We start from the raw sequence: 16,548 nt of genomic DNA, 5'->3' as shown, positions 1-16,548 counted from the left end.
CTGCAGTGCTGTCTACAATATAAGCTAATCAGCTTGTTCAGGACTAACGTTTTGGTAGCTGCACTCCAGTGTATTGACACATGGTACTGGGGGGAAACATAAATGTAACTGCTTCCGTAAGCTTACAATCAGATACTCTTGTGCTTCCTGCTAGTTAGTATTCAACCATGCAGTTCTGAAACAATGTAAGTAATGTGGAAAATAACTATGTGCTCATTTAGTCATTTAGTCATCTTTGGCAGTGGATAGAGTGCCTGCAGCCAGTGCATCATCACGTCCACCATGCGGTCAAGTTAAAAAGTCAAGCAAAAATGTGTGACGTTAAAGCCGTGCGAGCGATTCCCCGGAACAAGGAAAGAAACCAAATTATTCAAGCTTCATTCAATGAGACTAGGAAATCTACCAATATCTGGTAGACATTACTTTTAATTGCTGCTTTCAACTGGTATTTACTTCAATATATACAGAGAATCTATGCCCACATTCTTCATACTCGACACTAGTGCTTTTCTATATACCTATCTTATCATAACGTGCAACATGTACATTTTTGTAAATTGAAATGATCATAAAATGAGCTGATTTGAACGAACGATGAAGTGTAATTCCGGGAAACGCTTCTTTCGAAAGGCTCATCTATTTTAAAATAGATTATTATATCAATCTTTTCTTTTTTGTATCAAATGCGCTCGTCAAATTATTTGAATTTTAGGCAAGTTGTCAGATACTGTCACTAAATAGGAAAGTGGTCCAAATTCCCAAGGGACTTGAAGGCAACATGGGGGAAATTTACAGTAAACAGGTTAATTTCTAAGAGAGCAGGAAGTTCAGCAACATTCGACGCTTGCTTTAGGTACAGTCTCTCACGGTCTTCGAGTTAGGTGGCAGAATATGCCTAAACTCACAGCTGAAGTTCTACAGTAAACGAAGAATCTTTAAAATGGATCTCCTTAGAGCGGTTTTAGTGGTCATTTGCGTGTCGCGGTCGTCACCGGTGAGGATTTTACCATCGACTTGCCCCAGACAGGTGAGAAACAAACGTCTGTAACGCACTTCAAACGTGAAGAGTGTTCATATGTTTGTGGGTTTTCTTATTTATTTTTTGGAATAAAAAATAATTTAATGTAATTTTGCCTGTTCACTGGGCCTGATTGATTCATTGCACGTGTCATAATGGACAGGAACATTTCGAAAAAGTAATTGTGTTTTTCCTTTTTTGTTTTCGTTTTTTTTTTTTTTTTTTTTTTGCAACAGGATTTGAATTGCACAGTGAGCTCAAGTGAGTAAAATCTCTTCTGAGTTGTTTCTGCTATTATTTCCTTGACTTATTTCTGCTATCATTTCCTTGATACTCTGTGGTACTATTAGATGATCACAACAATAAGAGTTTTTACTTTTGTATGCTTCTGAAAGTGAAAGCACATCCGTGTGGGGACAAAGGAAGGTCTCTGTTCAATGTTTAATGAGCAGTCTGCCCAGTAATAACTAAACAATATCAGCTTAAAACTGATCTAATTAAATGGAGTTGCTAATGAAAGTTTATTGATCTTCATATCCATTATATTTACGAAACATTGCGTATACACTGTAGTTATTACATAATTTACACAATTGTGTGGCTTGTGTATTGATTAACAGATTTTAGGGGAAAGAAGAGAGTTTCCTGTATTTGCATTGGGGTCATCTTCCTTTTTCTGCTATCTGTAAAATGATCTGTTTAGGTTTTGCATGCTGAACTTATGTTGGGCATGAACCTCATAGGTGGTGACCACTGCCTTTGGAAAGGCGGGTAACATTTACGCAGACTCAATTCAATAGCTCTCTAAATCCTCACGACAGACCACCTATTTCACTCATTTTGTGCGGATCATTGCCCATAAGATATCTCAAGTGGAAGTGGTGGTCATGACCAACATTTGGAACTAAAATACAATACATTTTGTAATATTTTATAAATATTGTAGTGGATATTGTCAGGTCTTGTCGATATTACTAGCCATCTTTTTTTTCCATCACGAGTTCCATCATCAAGAGTTTGTTTTTACATTAGTTATTTAAGAAAAACAAAAATAAAAATTATTACGGTTACAATCTGGATTTAGTTTGTATTTTACACATGCAGTAACTAAATGAGATTTAGACAGGCAAAATATATTAAACAGGTGTTTCATTCCAGCACAAGTAAGTGAAGAAATGGCAAACCTCTTGTCATTCATTAACTAACTAACTGTGTTGTTTTTGACAGCCATTTTAGATTACAACAGTTAACCTTAACGCTTTTGTATGATGACCAGATTTCTACCAGACTGACTCTAGCCGAGACTTTCCCATTAATGAAGATGCAATGCTGCTGTGCTGTACTTCATTGGTGTTGGGCAGAAACCTTTTATCTCCATATTTCAACTTTTTTCATGACTTTATGCCCTACTGCATCATACAAGAGTGTCACACGAACGTTGGGAAAACAGCAGATCTACAAGGCCAACACATCGCAACACATTTTGAGCTTGTAGATCAGCTAATTTCACCAGTAATTACAATAATAAATAAATGGTTTTAGATATACAATGTTTCCACACAACTGCAAATACTTTTTGATCTACTAAGGATTATGAATTACACCAAGATAAAGTGATAACAGTGGAATCAATGCTCATTACTCCAAAACAGCCAAGAACAAAAACAATCTTATTTTTGCAATTGTGACTTTATTTCTGAGAATTTGCTAAATTGAAATAAACATACACATGCCCAAATTATGAGCAATGGATAAGCACATATGCTCAACTTGACCTTGTCTGCCAGATCAGACCGTCACTGAATGTAAACATGACTAAACATGCTGCTAACATTACATTAGCTATAGAAGTGTGCTGTTCATTTAGACACATGGGAAACAGCAACAGGTCTGAATGCTACATATTCCTCCATGTTTCAGTCACTCGGACATGGATCAACATGACAACATATTATACTTGCATGTTGGTGGGCGTGACCAAACAAACAAAGATCGTTTGTTTTATAAAGTAGCCCATTAATCTAAAGATGAATGTTGACACAAAAAATAAGATGGTAAGATGGACTCAATATGATAACATAATTCAAGAGCATATTTCTCTTCTCTCATGCTGTCATGCAGCTTTTGTCCATGCTGGTTCTTTGTCGTGGCTTACCTGGCAACTTAATGAAATTGATCCATTGTTAATACACCTGTGCTTTTCCCTTCTGTGACAAGTCAAAACATTTACCATGAAAAAGGTCTTTTGTTGTTTAGTTAATATGCATACTTATTCAAATTTACACTCAGCTAACGTGGTGTGTGTGTGTGTGTGTGTGTGTGTGTGTGGGTGTGTGTGTGTGTGCTTGTGTGCGTGCGTGTGTGTGCACAGGTACTTGTATGGACAAAACTTTTCTGAAGAGTTATGAATACACTCCCAGCGGTCCAGAGGAGCTGACCGTGTCAGTGGACATCAGAGACGACGGGGCAAAACGCTTGCAGCCTTTTCTGAATGCTAGTTGGAAGATAAAGGATGATGGTAAGTGAGCGTGCTAGCTGAGCGATAGAGTAATGGGCGCGATGAAAATTTTAGTGGATTCCACTAATTGCTTTAGTTTAATCCCAGTTCTGGCTATCTGACATGTTATAAAACAAAGAAAACAGGTTACTCAAAATGATATGAATGAAGTGCTAAGATCTTGTTTTTTTCCCAACATTTCCGATTGCCTGAGGGTTTTCGTTTCTTACTTCTTATGAACTGGCATTGATGTCACTGTGTCACAGCAATGACACAGAACATACCCTCTGCTGTGTTTTACCTCAGGCAGTATCGGTTACCTGGAAGCAACTGAACTTCATGTTCTGGTGAAGTCCACCAATGAGAACCTGTGTGTTCGATATTCTTTCAAAGACAAACTCTCAATGAGAAGTCCATCTGGTGAAAAGGTGGGTGACTTTAAAATTCATGTTCAACCTGTATGGCAGTCATGGTCATATTCCTATTTACAGAATGACATATTCTCACTTAGAATACGATACAGTTTTACTGAGACTTTATTTCATGTTGCTGACCAGGATTGGTTTTGTATAAAAAAAATTAAAAAAAACAGAAACCACCTCTTGGTGATAAAAGAGTTTATTTCCTGACAATATTATTTTTGCGTTTTCAGTGGATGTTCTCAGCTAATATGGTGGTGTTGGACCCTGCTCACGAATACCAGGTCTCTGTCTTTAACATACCCAAACCAGAGATAGAACACACTGTCTACAATGTCAATAAGAATGTCCTTGTCCCTGGTGAGTTGAAATCAGAACCAGCATTGGGTTATAGTTGTTGTTTAATAAGATTGAGTAATTAAATCTATTTTAATCTGTTGAGATATTTTGAATTTAATTTTACATGGAGGCTGTATGAAATATCTGAAGCAGATAAACAGCTTTCTAAGTCATAGCAGCATATTGGTCTGAAATCTGTGTTGCCAAGTGAGTTGCCAAATGTGAGAGAAATCAAGCAGATGTTGTAATCTATGCACACTCCTGAACTCAAAACAACTCCGGTTTATTCAGGCTGTCAAGATCCCAAAATGCAGAAAACCCAGTACTGCAGTGAGACAGGTGAGTCACTGATTCTGTATATTAAATCAAGTAAGACTAAATAATTCATATAAACAGTATCTCCCATATTGCTTACTGTAGGAAGTCTGTGGAAGCCAAACATCAGTCTGGCAGTGAGTGGAAAATCTGCTCTGGCTGTTAGTTTCAACCCTGACGGATTGTGTGAGAAGTACATAGTTATTGTTGGGTGCTCAAGTTCCAAGAAAGTAGCTGACTTAAACAAGGTAAGTGCACATTGAGTTGGACATTAAAATGCTCTATATTTGAAACGTATTTGACTGACCTACAAAATTACTGTACATATTCATTACAACATCCTGTGTTTTGCAATGTAACCTGCTTTTTAGCGCATTGTTTCTTTCCACTACAGGAAATGCTGTGCACCATTTTGTCTGATAACTGTAAAATAGGCTGCTCATCATATTAGTAAGCCATTTGCAAAGCTAATTCACGCAAAACATATTTAATATTTTCCTGCACCTGCATTGTCGAGTAGCTGGACTGCATTGTCCAAACATTCACTCTATGGCTACACTGATACGCTGACAAATGGATTTTGATTTCAGTCAGCGTGGTCATTTTGAACACTAGTTTGTAAAATTTTTGATGTGTACACGAAGGTGCACAGCTGCTGTCAAGAAACATTTTTAGCAACAAAACTCTATGTAACTATCCCCCCTTTCAGGTTTTCTTTAAAATATATCAGAAATAATAGAATTTGAACTACTGACAATTGTCTCAATAAATGTGGAATTAAATGCTAAAACTCTCTTCCAGGACAATCAGACCACCTTGAATGTCATGTTCAGCCTTGATGATTGGCCACGATCCTGCTGTCAGTTTGATGTTGAGGTAAACCATATCAAATTATTGAATGGTTATATACGATTAAATTAATTATAATTAATTATACGATTGAATGGTTAGTGTATTGCCAATCAGATTTTTTTTTAGGAACTTAACACAACTTTTATATTTTTGTTTTTTTATTTCTTACAGATCAACCCCCTGTTCCCAAAGTGTGCCAATGACTGTACCCGTCGAATGATAACTCAGAATATTTGTGTGACAGGTATGGAATGTCCCTGTAATAGCTGGGTATGGGGGTGGCTGAATGCCCTATCTGGTGGTTACACACACAGATTTTGTTAGCTGGTGATCATTTTACAATGATTCCAAAAATCACCTGTATGTGATAACATATATTTACGGACTAGTGGTCTTGCGTACACGTTAGTTTGGTGTTGTGTTTTGTCTGCTCTCCCTCTCCCCTCCTTTATCTTTCCCTGCTTTGCTACTCTCGCCTCGTCTGTCTACTGTCTATACTTTTGAGAGACTCTCTCCGCACTGCTCTCGAAACTACAAAATTATGGAATTGATAAACTGGTCTATAATGCAATTGACACAATTTTTTCGACAAGAAGCCTGGGTTTGGGGGGAGCTGGACTGCCCTGCCGGAATGTTTGCAGCTGGCTACACGATGGACAGCTGTCAAAAGCCCCACAAAGCTGCCTGGGATCATTGAAGTGGTGGGCAGAGCTGTTGGCACTCAGACTGTGGCTATTCAGAACTTGAATCGCAATATGGGTAACATCATGGAAAAGCTTTTGGCTTTGCAAAGGAAAATGGATCGTTTTGGAGACCAGAATGGACAATCAGGGTAGTCGTGCAAAAGAATGCATCTACTCGCCCCAAGACCAAACAATTCCAGTCTTATTAGCTATTGGTGCCCTAACAGCACTGGCCTTGGAAAAAGGCTGGAACAACAACTCCCCTGAAGATCACTGCAGTGAGACGCTCTCGCATTCCTGCCCCCACTTCCCACAGACACCTGCTGATAGTTGACTCTGTTTGGGACCCGATCAAGGTTGTCTCTGGACTGAGGCACCAAGATTGTGATGCCAGGTGGAAGCGGCTCTCCAGGCCTACACAGACACACACATATGGACAGATATGCAATCACCCCTCCATACCCCCACATCCAACGCCTTTGCGGCTTTTTTTTGAAGGCTAATTTCACTGGTACTTGTACTAGTGACAATAAAGGGTTTTTTGATTGATTGATAAGAGCTCTGCTAATCAACAACTGTTATGTTCCCTACAGATACAGAAGCCCCAGAAGTCCGTCCATACACATTAGTCTCCTTGGGAGTCGTGTTTATTAGTGCAATGATAGCAGTTCTTCTGTGTATGTTCTGCAGGAAACTAGGTTTGTCACGTACATTTTTGGTTCTATGTTTTGTTATACTCTTGTTTTTGTTTGTGCATTTCACGTTATTCATCAATAATTACGTTTTATGTTTAGGCAAAACTGATGCTAAACCACCAGATGATTCATATAAGAAACTACAGGAGCAACAGCAGCCGCTTAAACAAGCTCCCAAAGTGCTAGTTATCTATTCACAGGACCATCCCCTTTATAGGAACATAGTGCTGAAGCTCTGTGCTTTCCTTCAAGCCAAGTGTGGCACAAAGGTTGTGGTAGACATGTTAGACTCAACCTCAGTTAGCATGGTGGGTCGCCTTCGCTGGCTCGAGTGTCAACGGCAGCAACTAAACAGCCCTTCTGACAAAATCTTGGTTCTGTGCTCACGAGGAGTCCAGGCCAAGTGGAGGGCTTTGTGTGGTCAAGGGCGAGTGACACTGAGGGAAGATATTCTCTCCCCCACAGATGACATGCTCACTCCCTTTCTCAACCTCTTCCTACCAGACATGCACCAGGCAGGTATGCTGGGCAAGTACATGGTAGCTTACTTTGATGGGATCAGCACTGAACAGGATGTTCCGTCAGTGTTTGACATTGCAGTCAAATACAATTTGATGAAGCACTTTGAAGACATGTACTTTCGCATCTTAGATATGGAGAAGTATCAGCCAGGTCAAGTCAACCACATTGAAGGAATTGGTGGCGATGACTATTTCAACTGTCCCTCAGGTAAAGCCCTTAGGAATGCCATTGAAACCTTCCAGGCTTATCAGCTGGAAAGTCCTGACTGGTTTGAGAAGCAGTGTCTAGACAGTGAAGAGGAGATCATGAATGAATCCAGTTTGCTTATTGACCAACTGCAGATCCCTCCTGTCCTAGAGTTTGTCCCTTTAATTAGAGATGGGCCTCCAAGCTATATTCAAGAGGTAGAAATAAATGAAAACAACAATAGCGTTCAGATTCTCACACCTGAAATGGAGCCCCAGTTGTCATCAGTGGCAGAACTTAAACTGGTAGTGAATCCTGAGAGTAGACATCAGCATCCACCAAGCATGTATAAGGAGTTCATGGATCTTCACAACCCTTATTCAGAGGCTGCCCACATAGTTGACCCTCTTGTAAATACACCACAAATACCATCAAGACCACTTTGGATCTCCCTTGAGGAACAATCCCCGTGTCAAATTCCCACTGAGGATGATGAGGATTCCCTACTTCATGGTAGGAGTAAGCCTTCAACCGATTCAGACCAGAGCAGACTCGACCTACAGAACTCTCTGGATTCAAATCCATTGGAGTCCTGTTGTGCAGGCATACAGAGCGAGTATTCTCCTTCATCTGAAACTTGCCACTCTCATCCTGTGGAGATGGAGGAGGACATGGGTTTGGAGCATAGCAGACACAACCCAAGCAGTGGATCTGATCAAGGTTACATCTCCAAATTATCCTCCCAACATGAACCCCCCTTTAAAGAGGATCCATTGGAGGCTTTGGCAAGACTGCAGGAGACACTATTTCAGCAAAATCTCAGATACTCTGACACAGGTCCTGAATTGAACTGATATTAGAAACTAGCTAGGAAAAGAGTGTGATTCACACTTCCCAGCTGACATTCCTACACATTTTCAGCACCAACTGCCCGTCTTACTGTGTCAGAACCCAATCTCCTTATGGCATTTGACTTAAACATGTTGAGCAATAAATGAAACATAAATGCAAATGATGGATGTAACAAAAATATGCTGACTCACTGACTGAGTAGCAGCATTGATCTTACATGCCTTCATGACTTTCGCTTTCATCACAACACCGTCACAATGTTATTGAGATGTGGAAGGGGGAGCACGTCCAACCACAACAACAGAAGCTGCCCGATGTCTTTGGGCTGTCCACCCTCAACAGCAACATCAGTGTTTGGACTGTTACTGTGAATTTGGTCTGATTATGGATGTAGTAACAGCGCTGGTTGCCCACAGATCAGAAGGTTAATGGTTTGATCCCTGGAAGTGTTTTTGAGCAAGAAACTCATTGCTCCTAGTGCTTGGCACTGGTGTGTGAATTTGTCTGTGTTTGTGAATGGATAGATGTGTAATTGTGACTGTAGAGCACTTTATGTACCAATAGATAGAATAGCACAATATTAATACAAAACCATTTACCATGATTGCTTGTAAGTGACAAGTGGTTGAGTAGTCATTGTATCCTCATCTGTGTTTCAGACTAGAACTCAATTAATTCTCTATGAACCACAGTGGCGGAGCTGGAAATTTTTCAGTGGGGTGGCCAGGGTGAGACTGTCCCTTGCATAGGGGTGGCAATAAGCAGATAACACCACGTAGCTCTGCCACTGATGAAGCAGACGTTGATGACCATTGTGATGGCAACTTTGAAACTTTTAAAACTTTGAAACGCTCTGTTTTTAAATGACCCTAAAAGTTAAAACAACACAGATTTCCATTAATGTTACAATCTTAGTTGGTGTAAGCAACCTTTTTGGATAAATTAAGCAATTGTAAATAATGAAGCAAAGGTGAATGAACATTATGTTGAACATTGTGCTGTAATGAAGCTTTAGGAAAAGAAGAAGCACATACTCTTTGAGGGACTGACAACAAAGTCAGAAGTTTTGGGTTTCCATTTTAATTTGCTGTTTTTTCTCTCCGTATACAACATTCTTATCAGTGTGTTTTCTTTAACAGCACTTCTCTTTGTTTCAAGCTGAACATTTGTTATAAAAGACTCCATAATAAATAATACAGCACCTTCATCTGACTGAATCCCTTGTTTCAACCACATAATACTTATATCGCACATCTACAGTACATAGATTGTATTATATCAGTACAGATATACACCACACAGCTTTACAGTACAGGTAAAGTTCTATCTAAAAACAAAATATAAAACAGCCTATATATCATAAGATATGACAGTGGTCATATTGGACAAACTGTTTTTCATTGCACCAAGGCTATAGATGAAGAAAATCATTTGGATCTGTGTAGCATGATTGACTCCTTTCAATATCCATGTCCATGATATCCTTTGGTAGATTCTGTGTTGTTCACTGTGCTTCTTCGTGCAGGGTAAAAGTAAATATACGTGTATGGTCTTGCCTGTGAATGAACTTTGTGATAAGCTCCATGTGCAAATTCAAAGAAAGATTGTAAACTGCATTGCATACATAATTGTCTGATACAACTAGCACATAGAAATAATGCAAAATAGTATAAAATATAACATCTTAAATACAAAATATAATAAGCAACAAACATTAGCGTGTTTTTCAGGGGGAGAGGAACTCCTGATTCCTTACATTGCTGTACATAAGCACAGGGGCTCGTCCGAACAAAGTAATACACTTCCCAAACTGTTGACACAACTTAAGTCATGTTTTGCCAGCCTAAATTGTAACTGTTCATTGTCTGTTTTCCGGTACACGTACTACCACCCACATGGAGCACATTGCAGACTTTTCAAATCAATCCACTCTTAAAGGTGCATTACCAAAGAAGTGTAACTTAACCTGTTTAGCAAGTGTGGAGTAAGCAAATTTTAATTTAAAGCTGTACTGAAATCATGGGAAAGTTTTGGCTGCCAGGAAAGGTAACGCTATAAATAAGTATTTGTGATCTATAGAATCTGGGTTTGAAACTTGACAAGCAGTCAACACAACCTGGTCATTGATGTTATTTTGTCATCCTATTCTATTCACATAACCCTCAATCCCAACAAGCAAGCAAAAGGCACTAAAATCACTTTTTGGACAACGCCATGACTTCTGTCGTATATAATTATCTGATATACTTTGATGAGTCACAAAGAGACCTGACAAAGGATGATCGTATCGCTGGCATGCTCACAAGGGTACTTAATGGATCTAAGTCATCATTAATGCAAATTCTTTAGCAGTAATAAGAAAAATGTTAATAAAAAAGGTTAATGGGTGGAAGTATAGAATCACCTCTGTCATTAACAGGTACTATTCTGTCATTTGACTGTTTTAACTTGTTCTATCATCTTTATGTATCCTGTACATAGACGGCCATCAAGCCCAACATAACATAATAACTAAAGGAGGAAACTATTACCCTAGCCTGTCATGAGGAGAATAAATTCAGACCACTCTTTGGAGAAGCCACATGCAGCCACTGCGCAAAGCATTTTTTACAACAATGATCCAAATGAGTACTGTTGATCTTGCACACCATCTGGAAGTGCAGTAGTGTCACTCAGTGTCTCCCAGTATGCCTTCCACAGTTACTAAAATAATACCATAGTTTGTATGCCACCTTGGGGTAGAGGGACTGAGTCCCAGCAATGACGCTAAAATGAAAATTCAATATGGAAGAGCCAATCCATCGCAATTTGTTACATCTCCGCTAAGTGTGGGCTATTTCTGCAGCTCTATTTCATCATCTGACTGTCAAAATCAGTCCATCCTCAGCTTTTACGTCACTACTTCCATCTAGTAATTATTTACCTGCCTCTCTGAGCCAACCTTTCCCTCAATTCTGTGCTTTAAATTCCTGCAGTTCTGTCTGGCTGAATGTAGTTACACATACAGACACAACAATATTATCATTCAGCCAACATGTCAGTGCTCAAGAGCACTGTGTAAATAAGACCAATGAGGCATGACCACTGACAGAAGTAAATAACATTGACCATCTCGTAACAATACAGTGTTCTGCTGGGAGACGTTTGGACCTGGAAACCATGTGGATGTTACTTAGACATGTACCACCCACCTAGGTCAGACCAGAAACCCCATCCCACAGCAATGACATTCCTAGATTGCAGCAGCAACCCCAGCAGGATGCAGTCTGACACAGGTACACACACAAAAATTGTTGGATCAACTCAAAAAAACATGAAAAACAGCACAAGTTGTTGACCTGGCCTCCAAATTCACTAGATCCTAAACTGATCAAGAATATGTTGGATGATCCACAGAAGACACTCCCCTTTGGGTCATAGGACCCACTAACAACATCCTGTTGCAGACACCACAGGACGCCTTCTGAAGGCCCATGTTCATTTTCTGATGAGTCACAACTGGTTTGGAAGCACAAGGAAGACCTACACAATATTAGGAAGGTGGTCATAATATTATGCCTGATCCGTGTGTGATGTTTTCAATATGCTTCCATTAGAGTCCTGTCACACTACTGCATCAGTACTCTCTCCCATCTGCTGTCCCATATTTCTTTTGGAGAAACAAATACCCTATACAAAATACACCAGTCAACAATGTGCACTACTATTGCACTACATTCGGTGGGTCATCAAAAACCTTTACCAAAACCTTTTCACTGAAAACAGCTGCCTGCAAAAACCTGGTTGATGAGAGAGAAAACCAAAATGCTGGGAGATGCTACAAAGACATTAAATGTCATAATTGCGTCATGATATATTGAATCGGCATTATGTAGCTACTGCTTATAATTTATGCACGGTTTAATGCTCCCTTTATCTGTATTTTGTATTGCCTAATTTATCATCTGCCATTTTCTCTAGTATAAATTATAGTTTGTGTTTATAGTCTACTTACTTTTAATGCACAAGTCCATCTGTATAATATGTCCATAGTACCTCAGTCAATATGTTTTGCTCACTGACCTGTATATGTGGTCTCACCTGTACATAGATTTCATCTGTAAATATTGTCCATATGCTATAAAACCATATCGCTATTTATGCTACATGCACGTACTTCTTATTGCACTTCAGGTTAGATGCTAAACTGCATTTCTTTGCTCTGTACCTGTACATGTGTAATGACAATAAAGTTGAATCTAATCTAATATCCTCAGAACTGTTCTTCTTCTCTTGTCTTGTCACTCTGCTGGCCCTTTCTGTGTACTTTGTATAAGGTTTTGGAATACTCCAGGCGTATGAAAGGATTAAAGGGTGCTTTTTTCTTTTTTTTTTTTGCAAAAGAAATTGTGAGTTAGGCCTGTGATCCACTGGCCGACAGCCCTTAAAATGAAAGATATCGCAGTGAGCTGTAGCCCGTGAACTTTTAAGACTCACAATTCAAAAAGCGACAGAAGTAAAAAATCAGTAGCACAGCCAGGGAACCACAGAACTTCTGTTGGCCAAAGGTCTGTTTAAAAAGGACTTTTGAAAATGTATTTGTCATGGCACTGTTGGGTCTGTAAGCAGGATATTAACTTACACTCATCTACTGAAGTACCACATACAGTTTTTGGAACCAACACTGACCAGTGGACAACACTGTCATTAATAGAAAACACTGTAAATAGGTTGAGCAGGTTCAAATTGCACTCAGCACAACACATAGTCCAGCTGCTGTCTCTCTGTGTTCCAGTCAGATATAGCATTGAAACACACAAACCAAACAGCTATAACTCAACACAGTCCAATAACGTTAAACCTCCGTTTGTTGAACAGTATTGCAGAGGCTGGATCCAACAGTAGCACCTGTAGATTGGTCTAAAGAATGAGCATTGTACAGATGGCACCAGACTTGGCCAAAAACTGTAAAATCCATTCAGTTATTATGTGGAATTCCAAGTAGAAACCTCTGAAATTTGAGTGAGTGCCAAGCATACAGATATGCAGTTATCTGACATCATTCCGATACAGTAACAACAGACTGACAGCTTGTAATAATGAATCAAGAAATTATTATATTCTTTTTGTTATGAAATTATTAAATTCACCAAAATTAAACACAACGACTCACACATCTATTACCATTTTGGTAATCTGATTGGTAAAATGAACTGCAAATTGACAGAGGCCTGAAAGTAGTTCTTGATGTTTTATATATCATAGCTGGGGGCATCTGAAGAAATTGGAGCAGTGTCAGTGTATACCTACAAGTACTTCCTTAGTTTTACCTTGAGGCTGCTTATTGAGTTTACTGGATTTACAGAATTTAAAGTAGTTGAAAATCTGATGAATGGATGATCTTGTATATTGCAGAATTAGTTACATAAAATAGTGGTCATACTTTATACCTGACTGAAAAAAAGAAAAACAAACAAACAAACAAAATACAGACGAAAATGTGTGGAGCTAAAAGTATTTACTGTCACAAGAACTGAATCAAAGCCAGTCCTGACAGAACTCCATGCAACCTTAATTAGCTGCCTTGTGGAGATATTTTTCATGTAATTTGTCAAATTCTATTCTTATTATTATTATTATTATTATTATTATTATTATTATTATTATTTAGATCTTGGCACATTTTAGATTTAACTTTACCCCAACACTTAAGTGATGGATGTAATTCAGTTTAGGATCACATTTTTAAAGTTATAGAAAATTTTCACATAGGAGGTCTAGTTTACGCAGGTAAGTAAAAGGGCACACGGATGCTTTTGTTTTAGAGTGGAACCAATGTGTTCCGGATTCCGGTTGGATTGTCCAGAGTTAACAATACACTGCAACTGAAAGATGTGCAGACTGAAACATAAAATCGATTAAAAAAAAATAACGACTAATTAATCAATCGATATATTAATCCGATTCGTTGATTAACTAATTAATCTATTAATGAGTCGACTTTTTAAATAATGTATTTTTATTGGTGTGGCATAATGCTGGTGCCTCTTTGTAAGAGCCGTCTGGAGCGGGTTAATCCAGGCTTGGCCACTGTGTTAAAAGTGGAATATCTCATCCTTAGACGCAGCCTAACTTGTACTCTTTACTCTGGATAATTCCTTTCCTCATTTAGGCCTGTTTACCTATAATATATTTATACAGCCTAAACCATATACTCATTCTGGGCTCTACGACTGAGTGACGGCCAAGGTGTTGACATATCCCCGCGGACACATGTCGTTCTCGGACACGCAGTGGGAGAACTGGGCCGGGTTGCTGGCTCCAGCCAGTCTCCGGACCCCCCTAAACGCCACACACTGTTCCACCAGCTCCAGCAGTTTACACACCAAGAAGAAGATGTTTTTGAACATGAACACCGACACCGGCATCTTGTAGACATACACCTGAAAACACCTGACCACCAGCAGCGGTGCGTTGACCACCAGGCCCGTGATGAAGCGGGCCCACAGCCAGCTGCACCGCAGCTCCGAGGCGGTCAGCTCATACAGCCAGACCACCGGCACGACGAGAGCCACAAAATACACGGAGATGACGGTGTACTTCAAGTACACCGTGGGGATCTCGTTCCTTAGCAGCATTTCCACAAGCGTGAAACTGTCCAGCAGGTCTAGACAGGTGCTCATAAAGCAACTCTGGGAGTGGTGCCGCGTAGACCCGTTAATATCCTCGATGATGGAGTTGATGAGACAGAGGAGCAGTGGTGCAGACAGCAGCATGATGATTTTGAAGCCGGTCACTCCGCACGGGACCTTCAGCGCGATCAGGTCCAGAATGGACGTCTCCAGAATGAGCACCACCTTAGGGGTGCAGGCGATGACATAAATGAGCCAGGCCAAGTAGGCATAAGTGAACTCCCCGAGATTGCAGCCGAAAATTGAGCTCTTTTGATGGAAGCCACAGGCCCGCTCCCTCTTGCTCCGCGCGTTCTTCACGAAGAAAATCCCCCAACCTGAGATCACCACCAGGTCCGTGGCTATCCATGAGCACCAGTACAGGTCGGTGAAGATGATGAGGTAGAAGTCAAGGATGCCGCCCTGGAAGGTAAGTAAAAGGAAGCAGAGCGCCTTGTACAGCAGGCTCCTCTTAGATTTGTGCGCCAGAAGGGGAGCGGTCTGAACGAACTCCCCCGATGTCATCATGCAGTCGGCCGCTGCGGATGAGGAGACCAGGGGATGGATGCTACCGCTGGTGGTTTGGGTGTCCCTCCGTCTGCTGAGCTGCGCGGCTTCAGAGGGAGAGGACACGGAAGAGTCTGAACAATAACTCGCTTTATATCGCAGATAATCAGCCTTCGGATTGTCTTCCACTGTTTCAGAGATCATTGTATTCGTACGGTCGCCTCCCTGCCTCCCCTTTCTTCCTTTCTGATACTTTTAAAGGAGCAGAGAAAGAGCCACGTGGAAAGAATGGTCGTGGACTTTGTGGAATGGACTGCACATGCGACGAAGATCAGAAGGATAAATGTTGACACACATTTACAGGTTATAAAATGTCAGAAAAAATCAAGAAATGTCAAAAGAAACAGGCACATGTGGGTCTTCGTGATTTCTGAGTGATCATCAGTTAGTTATGTTGTTATGTTCTGATGGGCTGATGATAAAACTGGGATCACAGGACTGTCTTTCGGATATGATCTTAAAGTCAGGACCACAAAGTTTTATCACCTGTTATGCTATGGTGCATAGGCTATCCTTATTTGTAAATAAATAATGCAAAGCATGTGGAAGACTTAAGCACTTAAGAGGGGTGTAGTGTAATTACTTACACTGCCATACTACCAAGACAGGAAAATAATCTGATCATTTTGGGACAATCACAGCTGAATTATCCTCCTACAAAACAATGAATGCATCATATCAAACAATGTTATCTTCACACCCCAACTCTATAGTAGAAGACTACTACAGCCTAGTGTGTTCATGGTTTTGTATCCTTCCTGTAAGAAAATCAAGAGCTGCTCAGCGAGTCAGTGTGTCAGAGTAACAGAGAGCACTATTCAAGTTCATGGTTGTTTTAGTTTTATTGTTTGGGTTTTGAATGACAGTTTGTTTCTTTGTGATCTAAATGCCTCATGAGAGGCTCTTTAACTCCGAGAAAACAAAAGTATAGAATTTTGAGGTGACAGTAAATA

General features: G+C 40.0%; 2 protein-coding genes across 2 annotated transcripts; one reads left to right on the top strand and one right to left on the bottom strand.

Moving 5' to 3' along the window:
- The first annotated feature begins 792 nt into the window (after nucleotides 1–792).
- On the top strand, nucleotides 793–9,585 carry il17ra1a (interleukin 17 receptor A1a). The gene is made up of 11 exons (XM_047574693.1): nucleotides 793–1,027; nucleotides 1,255–1,279; nucleotides 3,390–3,536; nucleotides 3,822–3,943; nucleotides 4,168–4,294; nucleotides 4,565–4,612; nucleotides 4,694–4,836; nucleotides 5,390–5,464; nucleotides 5,612–5,684; nucleotides 6,717–6,821; nucleotides 6,918–9,585. Exons 1-11 carry the CDS (start codon nucleotides 941–943, stop codon nucleotides 8,378–8,380), a joined length of 2,415 nt encoding a protein of 804 aa, XP_047430649.1. The 5' UTR covers nucleotides 793–940; the 3' UTR covers nucleotides 8,381–9,585.
- Nucleotides 9,415–16,419, bottom strand: tmem121b (transmembrane protein 121B). Its single transcript, XM_047574695.1, has one exon. It carries the CDS (start codon nucleotides 15,737–15,739, stop codon nucleotides 14,585–14,587), a length of 1,155 nt encoding a protein of 384 aa, XP_047430651.1. The 5' UTR covers nucleotides 15,740–16,419; the 3' UTR covers nucleotides 9,415–14,584.
- Nucleotides 16,420–16,548: the final 129 nt, after the last annotated feature.

This window comes from Mugil cephalus, chromosome 22 (genome assembly GCF_022458985.1).
Source record: "Mugil cephalus isolate CIBA_MC_2020 chromosome 22, CIBA_Mcephalus_1.1, whole genome shotgun sequence".
In the NCBI taxonomy this organism is placed as follows: Eukaryota; Metazoa; Chordata; class Actinopteri; order Mugiliformes; family Mugilidae; genus Mugil; species Mugil cephalus.
Note: the sequence above shows the minus strand (reverse complement) of the source record. Positions and strands in the feature narration are given on the sequence as shown.